This window comes from Toxotes jaculatrix, chromosome 3 (assembly GCF_017976425.1).
Source record: "Toxotes jaculatrix isolate fToxJac2 chromosome 3, fToxJac2.pri, whole genome shotgun sequence".
NCBI classification, from domain to species: Eukaryota; Metazoa; Chordata; class Actinopteri; family Toxotidae; genus Toxotes; species Toxotes jaculatrix.
The window spans coordinates 19,353,819-19,369,375 of record NC_054396.1 but is presented as its reverse complement, the minus strand read 5'-3'; the positions used below and the strand labels follow the sequence as shown (position 1 = coordinate 19,369,375).

The 15,557-nt window shown below is 41.4% G+C and overlaps 1 protein-coding gene across 1 annotated transcript in view; it reads left to right on the top strand.

The window, feature by feature from the left end:
• megf6b (multiple EGF-like-domains 6b) overlaps window positions 1-15,557 on the top strand; it is a 100,730-nt gene that overhangs the window by 34,998 nt on the left and 50,175 nt on the right. Inside the window, exons 6-26 of the mRNA XM_041033902.1 lie at window positions 761-883; window positions 3,292-3,417; window positions 4,473-4,595; window positions 5,111-5,233; window positions 5,348-5,485; window positions 6,260-6,382; window positions 6,628-6,750; window positions 7,392-7,562; window positions 8,683-8,814; window positions 8,948-9,076; window positions 9,189-9,317; window positions 9,847-9,981; window positions 10,548-10,682; window positions 10,766-10,891; window positions 10,984-11,115; window positions 11,479-11,607; window positions 11,778-11,909; window positions 12,995-13,123; window positions 13,224-13,352; window positions 13,713-13,841; window positions 13,936-14,064. Coding sequence (XP_040889836.1) covers window positions 761-883; window positions 3,292-3,417; window positions 4,473-4,595; window positions 5,111-5,233; window positions 5,348-5,485; window positions 6,260-6,382; window positions 6,628-6,750; window positions 7,392-7,562; window positions 8,683-8,814; window positions 8,948-9,076; window positions 9,189-9,317; window positions 9,847-9,981; window positions 10,548-10,682; window positions 10,766-10,891; window positions 10,984-11,115; window positions 11,479-11,607; window positions 11,778-11,909; window positions 12,995-13,123; window positions 13,224-13,352; window positions 13,713-13,841; window positions 13,936-14,064 — 2,745 coding nt within the window. The remainder of the gene's footprint in view (window positions 1-760; window positions 884-3,291; window positions 3,418-4,472; window positions 4,596-5,110; window positions 5,234-5,347; window positions 5,486-6,259; window positions 6,383-6,627; window positions 6,751-7,391; window positions 7,563-8,682; window positions 8,815-8,947; window positions 9,077-9,188; window positions 9,318-9,846; window positions 9,982-10,547; window positions 10,683-10,765; window positions 10,892-10,983; window positions 11,116-11,478; window positions 11,608-11,777; window positions 11,910-12,994; window positions 13,124-13,223; window positions 13,353-13,712; window positions 13,842-13,935; window positions 14,065-15,557) is intronic.

The window sequence follows — 15,557 nt, the reverse complement described above, 5'->3', positions numbered from 1 at the left end:
TCACGTCACTCATTTTAGTCAGCAACATTTCCAATAGCTCCCTCAGATAATTTCAGTAATGCTGAAGCAAACAGGTAACTTGTCACTGGCTTTAAGAGGAGGTGGGTTTGACTTCATGTTCTAATTTTCCTGATGATGATGGCGACAGACGGGCTGTTAGCAGAAGTCCAAACAGTCAGCTCAGATTTCTCAGGGGGTCTGCAGTGGAACTCAGAAAACAATTTATTAGTCTTTGACCCCTGAAATAAGAAGTGTGTAGGAACACGGCCTGTTTCATTTGAAATCTGGTCACACAGCGAGGCGGTCATGTTTCGCTCACCACTTCTTTCCCAGATGAAGAACCCCCTTCTCTTATTTGTTTATAATCTCAACGCTCGGCTGAGAGGAATGTGTGTGTTTTGCATCCTCTGACTTAAGTTTCCATATGTTTGCCGCACCCAGGGGACTTCGACAAGAAGCTAAGGAATTTAAATTTGGTTTTAAATGTTCAGTAGTTGTTACCACATGGGGGATTTGTTTGTTTGAGCTGCAATGCACTTGTAGAGTACTTTCCTTTCTCATCCATCATCTCCTTTCTTCTTAGTGTACATCTTTATCCTAAAGCCTGCATTAAATTCCTCTCTCAGCTTGGCAGCTCATCTGGGCTTTATTCTTGTGACCAATTTTTTCTCATAATGAGAGGATTTAGGCAAATTACACTCATTTCTCTCCTGTCTCTCTCCTTCTGCCTGCTTTCTCTTTTCTCCCTCCTTCCCTACAGATATCGATGAATGCCAGGTTCATAATGGAGGCTGCCAGCACAGATGTGTTAACACCAGGGGGTCCTACTACTGTGAATGCCACCCGGGCTCTCGCCTCCATGTGGACGGCCGCACCTGCCTCGGTGAGTAACGCGACAGCTTTGTGGCAGTGCTTATATTTCACAAGTCAGAAAAAAGAAATAATCCTGATAACAAGTATCTTGACACCATTTATGCATTCATATGAAAAAGCTGCAAATAGACTTGCAGTACATACAAGTGGTGCTTATTAAAAACATTTCAAAAGCATAAGATGAAGTAACAACTACAACATGTTGATGGGGATGATTTGAGGTCTTATCCTTCATTCAATCCAAGAAAGAACAGAGTATGAAGTTCCTTAACCTCACTTGTTCAGTGCTTGCATAAACAATGAAACACTGTTTTGGAGGCCTGGGCTGCTGGAAGGTTTTTTGAAGTCTTTACTAAGAGTATTATTATTTTTTTTGGTCAATATTTCACTGAAGTTTAGTTGCATATGCTTTTTGACATGGGCACTTAATCATGTAAAACCACATTCATAATGTTGCGGTAGATGACCCCTTTGATTCTGACTAAAAGCCCTATTGTGAGATGATTCGAATAACATTTGTGGGTAAATCCACATCGACTACACTTCGTGCCTTTTTAATTATCTTCAGTGTTTATCTTGTAGAAGCTGTTTTTGAAGCAGTTTTCTGTGAGTGAATTGGCTCCTTGCTTTCCTGGAAAACATTTTTTTAACTGATCAGAAAGTGGTGAAAAATCACAGTTGTGGTGTTGTCATTTTCTTGTTTTGCTGGACCAATAGTCCTAAACCCAAAAATTATGATCACATAGGAAAAAGTAAAGCAGGAAATCCTCACAGTGGAGAGGTTTTTGCTGCTTTTGCTCAAAACTGATCAAAATAGTTTCTGATCACATCACCCAGGTCTCCCTGTCCCTATAAAAATGTTATATTGGAGTTAACTTTCTACTAATCTCAATTCAGCAAACACATTTTTGGTGGAGTTGATATGAGATAATGAAAGCTGTTCACTCTGAGATTTTGTGAGATTGTTTTAAGACAAAGACAAAATCAAGAAACAGAACAAATAATTAGAAAATTGCCTCTTTTACATTATATAGGTTATTACAGTCAATCAAAGTGACAATTATTATGAGAAAAATAGCTTTGGCTGCATGGTCTCTGGGCCTCTGTTTAGTTCTGAATTCAGGCTTTCTCTACATTAAGCTTTCATTCCTTTAATTTATGTGTTATCCCGTCATTCTTGACCGCTGCAGCGTTTACTCAGTACCTGTACGTCGTTTCTGTCATGATAGAGATAAATTAGCCTTGAGTTTTCAGAAATAGCTGATAGGGAAAAGAGTATAAACCTGGCTCTGGTTTCTGCAGCTAGGAATGTATACAGGGTGTCCTGTCTAACATTTAGAGTGGAAATCAGTGTGTTTCTTGGCTTCATAAAACAGTCATTTCATTGTCTTATGGAGCGGATACTGTAGCTGGGACCCAAGTGTCCCTGAGAGGCTCTGGTGTGACAGCTGTTGCATGAAGAAATGACTGATTGCACTAATAATCACAGTGCACATATGGACCGACTCCCAGGTGAAGCTTATCTGTGAGTCTGCATAGCCCTTGGCTGAACGTCATGTTAAAACCTTGCAGAACTGCAAAATGTGTCCATGTTCACAAGTGACTTCAGTACTGAAATCAACTCTGAAATCTTGTTTTCTATACTTGGATTTTTTTTTCCATATTTGCACTATGCACCAGATACAATGACACCATACGTACCAGACAAAGGACAGCACATACCAATCAGCACAGAGTCATTGGGAGACAAAGAAGAGCAGATGTCCTCAAATCAATTCAGTCCCAGCTCTGCTCGTCTTATCCAGCTCTTGATCTTCCAGCTGAGGTCAGATATATCCCACACACTTAGCGTGTGGCTGCATAATATTTGAGCTGGAAACCACTCTGTGGTTTGACATGTACTTGTGATGGATGGATCTTGACTCCAGCCTTTGAGTATGAAAAACACCGTCTTTAAAAACGCCGGGCTGCTCGGCCTGTACCTGTTGTTTTCTCTGAAGAGATGGAGTCCAGCCGTCTATCGGGGTTTCATCTGTTGCTACGAGGTAGGAAAACACAGACGGGAAGATGATTGAGTTCTGCCCTCATCAGTGGACAAGTGTTGTCCACCACAGAGGGACAGTCATTCAAATCTCTCTTTGATTTTTGGCCCATTTGTAATTATGGATCTCTCATGGCTCAGAGCATTGCAATTGTCAGAGGTATTCTCTGAACATCATGTATGAATGTCAGTAACATGGTCATGACCTCTTTGAGAAAGACTCCTGTAGATGTGACACTGCAGTCAGATCAAAATTCAGAAAGATTAATATAAAAATGCAAATGCAAAAAGATGTCTAATTTTCCCTCAGTTTTTGTTAATGCCTCAGTGTTGCTGGCTTTTTACAACATCACTCCTTTTTTTTTTGCCTTTTTTAGCTGTCCATTCGTGCGCCATCAGCAACGGAGGATGTGAACACTACTGTGTGCAACAGTCTGCTGCTCATTTCCGCTGCCGCTGCAAGCCAAATTACGTGCTGGCAGAGGATGGCAAGCACTGTAAACGTAAGTTCCCATGTTTCCAAACTCTGGTGTAAGGCAGCACTAAATACACATCAGCACACGACAGAAAGGAGGAATAATAAATGGATGGGTGACGGAGGAAAGAGTGCCAGTAAATCTGAGTAGTCTGGAAGAATATGAAGGTGTGATTCTGAAGATTTGGCCGTAACATTAAAAACACATTGCCTGCGTCTGCTGCCAGTCGTAATTATCTAACAGGGTGTCTGTGCTGGAGCAGGGTTAACTGTCACTTATGGGATGAGACATTAAAGTGAATCGCAGCAGTCTCTTTGATCAAGGTCCTTTTAGTGAAATTTTACAAAATACAAACACAATATGAACACTATCTCCGCACTCATCCCAAGTATCCACCCACCCAGCCACCAGACCTGCACTACTGAATTACACACTTACCAAAGAGGAGAAACACACAAACAAAGCAAAAACAAACAGACAGACAAACACACAGCAACAGAACAGGCCAGACGTTTATACTTATGAGGATGTTACATTCTTTGCTTTTATTTTTTGCTTCAAATGTCAAGAAAGGCTGCCAAATTCAGTGAAATCTCTTGAACAGACCCTTGAAGAGAATATCTTATCTTCCTCTAGCTTGAGACATTGCATAATCGCTTTGAAGTTTTGAAGTCTGTGTCCTGTTTTGAAGAATCACAGCAGTATTCGTCATTGTTTTCTCAAATTAGTATTTTGACATCCTGGGTTCTTTTTCTGAGCCCATGCAGTTGAGTATTTTTCTGAAGGGCTGAGAAAAATATATTTTGAATTACTGTTGTTTAAATGCTTTTACTTTGTAATTGTTGGTAATTGAATCTGTGAACAGCTTCCTCTTCCTGCAGAACTATGGAAAGAGAACAATAAAAAGATGAGGTGGAGGTGGAGGGCAGCAGTGTGGATTTAAAGCTCTCCACATGCTCTGAATTAAGGTGTAGACAGTGAGCTTTTACAGTTTTCTCCACTACTGTGCCAGAAGTGAAAATTCTTTACTTGACTGACACCATGTAGATTTTCATGTAGAGTGTGTGATTTTTGCATTACAGTGCAGAACCCCTGTGCAGATCAGAACGGAGGCTGTATGCACGAGTGTCGAGTTGACGGTGGCAAGGCTCACTGTGACTGTAAAGTCGGTTACATCCTGGCCGAAGACGGGAAAACCTGTGAAGGTAATTTCACCAGTAACAATTAATAGTAACTTTGTGATGGATATTGATGGAGCTCAGAGTTAATTGAATGGTGCGTAGGGAAAAACATATGAAAATGGTCTCTAAAACAATCTCACCACATTTAGTAGGTGATTAAATTGTTTGGTCAACTACTGTCTCCAAATTCAATCCAGGAAAATGAAAATGAATTTGAGAGGCTTGAGAGATTTGGTCAGAAATAGAAATATAGTTCATAAAAAGATGTAATAAATCATAAAGACAATATGGCTGTGTGGCTTTTAAGAAAAAAAAGTACGTTTTTAAGTAAAAAGATGATGCAGACTTTGCAAGCCAATGTTTCCACTGTCAGTATCAACTAATACTGAGTTAGAAGTTTGTCAAAGATGGTTTTCAAATGTACAAATGGATTTGATTTGTGAGAAGCACATGGTGGTGAATGTAAATGTAACAGTACTGACCAGATGCATTTCTCCTTTTAAGTCTGTTTTTTTTATTTTGACATATATTTGTCACAGATATCGATGAGTGTGAGACAGAAGAAGCCAACTGTGCTCATGGCTGCCACAACACTCTGGGCTCCTACGCTTGTGTTTGTAACACTGCCTATGAGCTGGGATCCGATGGAAAGCAGTGCTACAGTCAGTTCAGACCCTCCTATCTCAGTATTATTAAATGCATATATTTAGTCGGTACAAGATATTTTAGTCCTTTTAATGAACACACACACTTTTCTCACTGGCAACTTGTGTCAGGAATTGAGATGGAGATCGTGAACAGCTGCGAGAACAACAACGGTGGCTGTTCGCACCACTGCCAGCATTCAACCAGCGGGCCTGTCTGCTCCTGTAACCATGGCTACCGACTAGATGATGACCTCAAAACCTGTGTTGGTATGAAATTGCAGTGCAGTCGCATGGACTAATGAACAGGCTTTTAAAAAGATATAAGACATTCTGATGCATTACATTAGCACTCATGAGAGTTCACACACAATTATATAATAATTGGTAATACTTCAGTTATACGGTGGTTTCAGCAGTGGCTTTCTGATGGATTTTTTAAGCAGTCCACTTTTACTATTTTTCTTAAAATCCAGATTTTTAGCTATCATCCTAGAGTAGGGGGACTTTAACAACATATCAGTCCTCATGTTGTCTATTTTCCTATGTTGTGTTACCTAAATACAGCACAACACAGGTTTTGGGTAATTCATAACCTAATACCACTTTCAACTATACCCATACAACATCCACATACTTTTATCTAGTTGTTAAAATAGCCAGACTTGTGGGAGTCAGAGTCTTAAAAAAATCTCTACCTTCTCTCTCTCTTTTTTTTTATTAGGAAAGAGCAGTGTCCAAATCATTGAGTTAGTCATTTAGTTAAAGAGCAGTGAATATGTCATCAATCTATGATGCTAAAATGCTCTTTAGGCCAGGAGGTGGAGGATAATAATCTTTCTACTTTTTGGCTTTAGAATACCTGAGTGAACATTTACATGTAGTTCGAAAAGGAAAAAGTCAAAGTTGTAACTTTAACCTTAATTGGCGGCTAAACCCGGACAATTTACATTATCTCATAAACAGATTCTGTCAGTGAGCAGGGAAGCATATCACTACATTTGGGTTATAATTTTTCTCCTTCCTGCTTGTTGTGTTTGGCAGACATCGACGAGTGTGGAGAGCAGAGCTCCTGCTGTGAGCAGGACTGCACTAACTACCCCGGGGGTTATGAATGCTACTGCTCTGCAGGATACAGGCTCAACTCAGACGGATGTAGCTGTGACGGTATGTTTAGCTCTCAGTGAAAAAGTGGATGGCACTCACACTTTTATGAGAGAGAATATTTATTTCTGTTGAACTGGGGCGAGCTCCAGTTTGACTCATAACACATCAATGCACAATGTTGCCTTTGTTTTGGTATAACATGTAAAGTGAGCAGCATTCAGCTAAATAGCTTTGGCTTTTTTCAGCGTCGCCCCGTCTTGATGAAGGAAAAGCTCTCAAGTGTGTGCTGTGTTTGTGTTGTTCAGATGTAGATGAGTGTCTGGCTGTTAATGGAGGTTGTGATCACACATGCCAAAACAGTGCAGGTTCCTTCCAGTGTTTCTGCCGCCGGGGTTTCCGTCTGGACGAGGACCGGCACTCCTGCATCCGTGAGTATCAGCCTTTAGGGTAAAGAGAGGGGGCGAGTGGGAATCACACCAGACACATGCCAACGGATAACCTGGCAAACTGTTGCTGTCGTACTGCATAAAAACATCCTGTGTGCTGAGTCATTCAGTCCAGATTGTGAGTGTTGAAGTGAATTGTCTGGACTTGGGGTGGATTTTGCAGTTTGAGATGTTCGGAGTGCATAAACATGAAGTTTGCACTCATTTATATGTAACAGAAATTGGACCATTTGAACAAGCCATTCTGAACTGGCTCACAGTTTGATGCCACCACCGGGTGCAGGTCTAGTTATACTTCCAGCTAGTCACAGTAGTAGTTTTTGAATAATAGGTCTTTTTCCTGGCAGAAGTTTTGACTTGTCATATAAGGAAAAGCACAAGTGATACTAATAACATTAACAATGGCTCTGTTCTGTTCAAGTGTCCTGGAAAGCCATGGCAGTGTGACACTGAGCCAGCATGCACCACACCAGGACCTGAAACTGAAGCAGCTAAATGGAATTCAGCCATCATTAATTGTATTATTTACCATTGTGCTTTTCCTTCAGTGAGAACCAGCTCCACAGTGTGTATTTTTTTTGTATTGTGTGTAATTGACTTTCCTCTCATCTGTCGCTTCATAGCACTAGAAGATGCAATTGAGGCCCTCTCTAGCGGAGGTGCCATCGAGCTGCCTCTCATTCGCCCTCAGATCACCTTGCTGCAGGACTATAGCCAACCTCTGGAGCGTTATGACGATTATGAAGACGACGAGGGGGAGCTGAGGGCTGAAAGTAACCTGGCAGAGAAATTCGGTGAGTTTTCTCCAAAACCATTAACCGCTCATTATCATTAACGGGAACCTGTATCTGAGTACCTGAGTGCGACTCCCTGGAGGTGAAGCTGACTCATTTACTGCAGACAGGAACAGACCACACGATGGGGGTTAATTACTGTGCCCAGTCTGTTCGTACATACTTCAACACCACAGCCTCTATTACAGGAAGGCTGAGGCTTATTTATACCAGCAGCTTTGTCAAGGTCTGGGGCAGGATGCCAAAGGTTCTGATTTGTGTTGCTCAAACTAGATGGACTCATTTTGAAGTAGTTAAACATTTAATGATACTTCATTTAAAGTTAAAGAATATCGCCTGAACACTGAGTCCAAACCACAAATATATTTAAATAGACAATATTTTGATCCAAGTGGAAACTTGATCAGGTCAAAAAAATGTCAGAAAGTTTCGACCTGGGTTGTCCAGTGGCCTGATGGTAAATCATGTGCACAGCACACAACAGCAACATTCACTGTTCATACATTGTTACATGTTATACCCCTTACTCTCTGCCCTTATTTCCTTCTTTCTCTCTCTCTACACTGTCAACTATCAACTAAAACAACAACAAAAGAAAATAAAAACAAAGAAACAAACAAACAAGGAAGCTCATTTGAATATATTTGTGTTATTAGAGTGTTACTCTTTACATCAATGCTGACACAAATTTTATTGTCCCTGAGGGACTCCTGATGAAGAAATGCATCCTGAAGCTGTAAAATTTTTGCTTGAAAAATTACAGAAACTATTAATTGACTATGAACGTAGTTGGTGATTAATTTTCTGTCAATTGATTAATTGTTGTAGCTCTGTATCTGTGTATAACTACACTCCTAATTTCACAGAAAGTTGTAATAATCTCTGTTAACATTGACACAATCATAACCATCTAACATTCCATTTGAAAATCAGTGTCCTGCCCTAAAAAGTCAGGTAGCAGTTTCTCTATTTTATGTTTGTGAGGGTCAAATATGATTAGAATTTAAATGACAAAAGAAAAAAAAAAATCAATTCTTAAATTTGAATAGTCTGTAAAAAAACATAAACATAGATGGTTGTTGCTGTTCAAGGGCCTCACTCATCATTCTGTTGTTTCCAGTGTGTTTGGATGACACTTTTGGGAACGACTGCAGTTTGACATGTGACGACTGTTCTAATGGAGGAAAATGTAATCTGTGGAAAAATGGCTGCGATTGTCCCGATGGATGGACAGGCATTGTCTGCAATCAGAGTGAGAACTGGCTCAAGACACACTGACACACATGTATACACATGTACACTGTTTGTAGTACTACTGCCTCAGTTTGTAAATTGAGTCCCGAGAGTTTAGCAGTGATAGACCCTTTTATTTTTCAATTTCACAGCGTGCCCCGAGGGATATTTTGGTAAAAACTGCTCTTTTCACTGTAAGTGTAAAAATGGTGCCAGCTGTGATCCTGTCACTGGGAGCTGCCGCTGCCCGCCTGGAGTCAGTGGAGACTTGTGTCAGGATGGTGAGTTTAACAAAAAAGCAAAAAAAAAAATTCCTATTTTTTTCTTTTCTTTTTTTTTTTTTTGTGAAAACACATAAAGTTTATTGTAACTTATTGTAACCCCCATGTGCAGGCTGTCCAAAGGGCTTCTATGGAAAGCAGTGCAACAAGAAGTGTAACTGTGCAAATAACGGGCGATGCCATCGAACCTATGGAGCCTGTCTCTGTGATCCTGGACTGTACGGACGCTTCTGCCACCTCCGTAAGTCCCACTGTCCAAACATCACGAGACTCTCACCCTTGGACCAATACCACACTGTGGTACTCGGTTACAAGTAAAAGTCCTGCACTGAATATTTAACTCAAGGAAAAGATGCAAATATTACTCAGAAATATCTACTTAAAGTATAAGTAAAAATACTCAATACAATATAATGTTCCCTGTGACTGTTAATATACATTATATCATTAAGACTGATGCATTAATGTAAAAGCAGCATTTTTCTGTTGTCTATGTTTAATTTCATAGATAATCTGCTGATTATTTTTTTTGATCAACCGACTGTTAAAATAAATGATTATCAAAGTAGCTGCCAGTTCTTTTTCTCTCGGTCAACTAATCAATTCATAGACTAATCGTTTCAGCTCTACTTATATAATGTTGGGTAGTTTGATTTTTAACAAAGTATATATTTTTTAAACTCTTCATGTGTTTTATATATAAAAATCTGTTGTGAACCCATCCTTTCTTAGTAGTCCTTTTTTCATTGTCTTTTCATGGTCTCCTCCAGCTTGTCCTAAGTGGACCTTCGGGCCGGGCTGCTCTGAGGAGTGCCAGTGTGTCCAGCAGAACACTCTGGAGTGTCACCGTCGTCATGGCACCTGTGTGTGCAAATCTGGTTACCAGGGCGACACCTGCAAGGAAGGTGGGTACACTGTCAGAGCGGTCTTTTCATCAAAAGACCTTAAATGTTGACCTGAAAGCCGTTCTCACATTATTCCAAGTCACACCAGATAAACACTCTAAATTAGCTAGTTTTGTAGAGTTACATATCTTGTTTCTTATCAAATGAAACCAGATCCAAACAAACAGTGTAAAGCTTATTTTAGTTTGCATTTGCAGCCATTCTGCCAACAGTTTGTGAACATGTCTGCAGTTCTTTTCACCCAGTGGGAGATATCATCACTCTCAAAGTCTATGAAATGTGCTGCCACATCAAAGTTTTTAACTGAGATTCAACAAACTTTCATTCTTCAGCAAATAAATGTGAAAACAGCCCTCTACTGTCAAACTCTGCACATACATCATTCTGACCAGTGAGGCTGAAGGGTTTGTACTTATTCTGATTTCTTTTGGGTGTAAATAGTTGAAATCGGAAAGGCAGAGTGTTTGTCAGTGTGGACATAAGGTTCTGCTGTAAGTTTTTACTATTGTACACTTACAATATTATTATAGTTGTATTAACATAGTGAATAATTGCTCTGTCTCTAGAATGCAGCCCAGGTGCATATGGAGCCAGCTGTGAGAAGAAGTGCTCCTGTCCACCAGGAGTGTCGTGCCATCATGTGACTGGAGAGTGCCAACGGAAGTGCCCTCCTGGTCTTCTTGGGGAGCACTGTGATCAAGGTAGGTCGCTCTACAGTGGACATGCTTTAAGGCTCATGTGTCTTCAGTTTTAAGACAAACCCCAGCTGTGTGTCTTGTATTAGACTGTCCAGAGGGAAGGTTTGGAACAGGCTGCGTTCATCCATGCAACTGCACCAGTGCCCCATGTGACAAAGTGACAGGACAATGCAAGTGTCCAGCAGGGACATCAGGAAAGCACTGTGAGAACTGTAAGTGCACAGTTTTGACAGCTTAGTAAAAATAAACACACAAATGTTAAAACAAATCTAAAAATGAAAATGTGAATACTAATCTTTCACAGTGTGTCCGGAGGGATTCTGGGGTCCAGGCTGCATGCAAACCTGCCCTGCTTGTGAGAACAGCGGCTCGTGTGATAAACATAATGGATCGTGTAACTGTCCTCCAGGATTTATGGGAGAGCTCTGCCAAAACTGTGAGTATCTGCAGTGTGCGTTTTTGGGGTAGGTTTCCATAGCAACAGGCGTTAAACAGTCAACCAGCTGAGGAGGATGGCAGCACTGTGGAATATTGAAATCATGCAGCGGTGCAGTTTGGACGAGAAATGGAGCCAACTTGCTGAAAGACAGAGGAGTAGTTTTTAGCTAAAATCCTTCATCAGCCTGGAAACCACCTCGGACGTGTTTTCACTGGGAAGAACAGATATAATTCCCTTTCATCCAACCACTGGCTCAGTACAGAAACCGTCATGGGAACTTGCCGTGATCCTCGTACGATCTGGTGGAGTTTCTTATGGTAGATTAGTCCTGACGTTTTAAATAATTTTTTCCCCGTGCAGCCTGCCCGAGTGGACGTTTTGGTCAAGGATGCCAAATGAAGTGTGTGTGTGAGAACAATGCCCGCTGTGACCCGGTTAGTGGGCGGTGTACCTGTGCTCCTGGCTGGACTGGACACAACTGCAGGAAAGGTAACAGTACTGGAAAACATCTGTTACCACTGCAGAAAAAAACTAACATCAGCTATTACACCAGAAGGGTATTGTGTGAGAAAGTGGAGTTGCTGAATTGCTGAGAGAAATGTATTTGTGATTTAAAAATTTGATATATTTAACTCTCAAATGTCACGTTTTTGCTGCAGCGTGTGATGCAGGACACTGGGGAGCTGACTGTGCAGAAACTTGTGACTGTAGGAACGGAGACGGCAGCTGTGACGCTGTGACGGGCCAGTGCAACTGTGAGGCTGGTTACACTGGAACACGCTGCCATCAGAGTATGTTGGTGTTTTTGTTTCTTTAGGGGCCACAGTGTTAATTTTGTCTTGATTTTAAAGTCACTGAATGTAATCTCTGAGTCACTGAATGTGTAATTGTGGCATGAAACAATGCTGGTGAAAATTAGTGCAGTTGCTGCTTTCCCATCCAATCATTAAGTTTGTTTAGCAGACCTTCTGCGGTGTCATTCTTGATACTACCACCAGGTGGCACCAAAGTAAAGATTTCAAATCCCACATATAGTAGCTTTAATTACCCCTAAGTAGTACAGTTTTGCCACTGATTATAGCAGTGCTTCTCAATTATTTTCTGTTACGTACCCCCTAGCAAGAAGAAGACATTTCGCCCCCCCCCACCCCGCCGCCGCGACTATAAATAGATAATAAACACATCGGTCTTTGCTCGTCTCCCACCGTCGTCACAGTGAAGCCAAGCGCTACATACACTTCGTCCTATTTCCTCGTCTTAGCTTTCGGGTGACTTTCGTCTGTCTAATTATCTCCGTCTCAGCGGTGCGATGCCGGGGTCACACGCGCCCGCCCCCGGCATCGCACCGCGCCCCACTATTTGAGAAGGACTGGATTACAGTGATGTTGGTTGTTGCATTTTACATTTACGTTTCAATCACTCAGTACATATTTTAGTATTTTAAAACTTTGCCTCTGTTGACAGTTCATCTCATATGGTCCATTCAGTAGTTGTTCTTGAGTTATCAATTGTCTCACAGGAATTTATGTTTTTCTTGTCATGGAAATTTACATGTTCAAATTTCCATTTTTAATTTGGAGCATTTGAGGGACTCTTCATCCACAGTGGCTTAAAATTTTGGATTAAAAATGTTTATTCTTGGAAACAACAGTTAATGAACCAATCTCACCACAGGGTCTGAACAGAACAGCTGAACCGTGTAGTGAGATTGAGTTGTCAACTAGTGTTTCCAAGGTCAAGAATGAACTTTCAGTCTCAACCATGTGTTTGCTGTGTCACATTATAATCAAAACTTGACCTGACATGTTCACTCTATTTTGAAACAGCAAATGACTGGGCTGTCAGTCTAAACTGTGTGTGTGTGATGTTCCTTCAGAGTGCCCAGCAGGCATGTTTGGTCTTGGTTGTCGCCATCGGTGTCAGTGTGACAATAAGGCGTTGTGTGACCATGTGAGTGGAGCTTGTACCTGCCAGATGGGATGGACAGGAACCTTCTGCGAAAAGCGTAAGGGAAGCTCCTTGATCCTAGAGCCAAACTCACCTACTGAATATTTATATATGCTACTAACAGCTTGTCTTTACCTGTGTGTGTGTGTGTATTTCAGCCTGTCCTCAGGGTTTCTTTGGGCTGGACTGCCAGGAGAAGTGTTTGTGTCTAAACGGCGGGAGCTGTGACCATGTCAGTGGGGTTTGTTCCTGTCCCGCTGGCTGGATCGGTCCCTTCTGCAACCTGAGTGAGTGTCAGGTCCTCAGAAAATGAAAGAAATGAAAATGAAATGAACAGGTGCTGGCATCACTCTAGTGATATGACAAAAAACGGGTTGAATCAGAGGCTCTGTTTGTTCATATCAAGACATATCTGGAGCAGCATCGAAGCACAGAGGACATCTTTTAAATGCTGATTCACACTGGAACAAGAACATGCTTGGTTTCAGAGTTATTTGGGGAAAACCCAGCCCAGTCACACATGAGAAAGTACGGACTTGATATTCCCCATGCTATGCCCTGTATCACTTACCAGATCCTGGAATTTCCACTTTTGATCAGCAGAGTTCATGAGGAGGTAATGATATTGTTTGTCCCTCTGCTGGCAGCTTGCCCGACCGGTTTCTATGGGGAAGGATGTAACCAAACCTGTAGCTGTCGTAACAATGGCATCTGCCACCCGGCCAGTGGGCAGTGTGTGTGCACACCGGGTTGGACCGGACCCAACTGCTCAGAAGGTGAGTTTACACAACAGAGCAAAGTGATCATCTATACGCCAGGTAAGTAAGAGGTCGCAAGATGACTTTACCCATGTTGTTTTTTTTCTCCCAGAATGCCCTGCAGGGTTTTATGGAGCAGACTGTCAGCAGCGCTGCTTGTGTCAGAATGGAGCCACCTGCAACAAGACCAATGGAAAATGTACATGCGCCAGTGGATGGACTGGTACAGCCTGTGAACTGGGTAAGACTCAGAGATGCTGTGAGTAAGAGTCTCCATATGTGTTACCACAAAACCGCCACCACTAAGGAAAATTCTCATTTATAACAACACCATACTCAGATCTGGGAACACCAACATCGCTACGGCAAAGACCTTAATGTTGATCTTAATGTTGGACACTTAATGCCCATCATTTTCTTAACAAGGTTGGAGAACAGTGAAAACAGGAGGGACAACAATGGAAATGAGTCCAGGACGCATCCTATTTTTGCAGATGTATTGGAGTCAGTAAACCTAAATGAAAGTACGACAGGTCAAAATTGAAGGAAAGAGGTCAGGGTCAGTGCAAGTCAGGAAGTCAGTCTGTAAACTGATGGGTGTTTACAACGGACAACATTTGGCCTCACTTTCACTGCCAGATAAGTTTAGCTAACCTGTTTGTTTAAAATGTTTATGATCGTCTGGCTGCTGATGTTTCTCGTTAGACTTGTTTTTCACCATATTCCCAGATCTCAGCAAGAAATTTGTTGAGTGCATTGTTCTTATTACTAAAATGAACAATGGAAAAAACTTCAACAACAAGACCCAGCTGGTCCAAAACCAGAATTTCCCTTCAACCACTGCAACTGCTGCTTCTGTCTGCATACAGCATCTTGTGCATCTTGTGTTTCCCTCATCCTGAAAGGTTTTCTGTCTCTTTTTCATTATTTCCTTATCCAAATCAAGGAAATTGTTGAATGTTGTACAGATTGTGAAGTGTTCTCAGTCAGACGACTGGTGAATCAACTACCTAACTATAAATGGAGGAATCTGCCCGTCTGTCTGTATTTCGATTTTCTCAACAACTGCTCATTTGATCGACTTCAGACTCAGCGGTTGTTGTTGCTCAATCTGAACTAAGCTGGGAAGTTTTTTGGATGAGCGGTTCCTCTGTTTATTTTAAACTACACTTGTTGTTGTCGTGGTAACCAGGTTTTCTATTGAATTAAGACCATGGGCTCGAGGCAAAACCCATCATCAAAGGTCAGACTCCAGCCTCACGATCTCTGCGCTAGTACTGTTGAATCAGCTCTTCTGCCTTTATTGATGTGCTTTCTCTCTTAATGACAAGCTCAGATGAGTCTTACCAACCTAAATCTATCTCAGTTTTAAATACATTTCATCATACTATACAGCTCAGTACAACTCAGTGTACTGTGGCTAAACGGGACAAACATATGAGCCAGCATGAGAAAGCAAATACATGCAGTAATAAAAAATATTAAGATGGTAACCCAGTCCAGTCTTATTTAGATCCATCCTTTTAAACCACCAGGACTTTTGATATTGCAGTGCCATAAGGACGTTGGTTTGTCTGGACAGAAGAATAACACTACCTGAACTCTGAAGTAAATATTTAAAACAGTGGCCTGTGGTTGTTTTTACTGTGCTCAGGAAATACATCAGTCTGAGTTTAATTTGCTGCCTTAGCTCATTTGTTTTTGCCTGAAGTCTGGTTACTTGCTGGCAGAGTT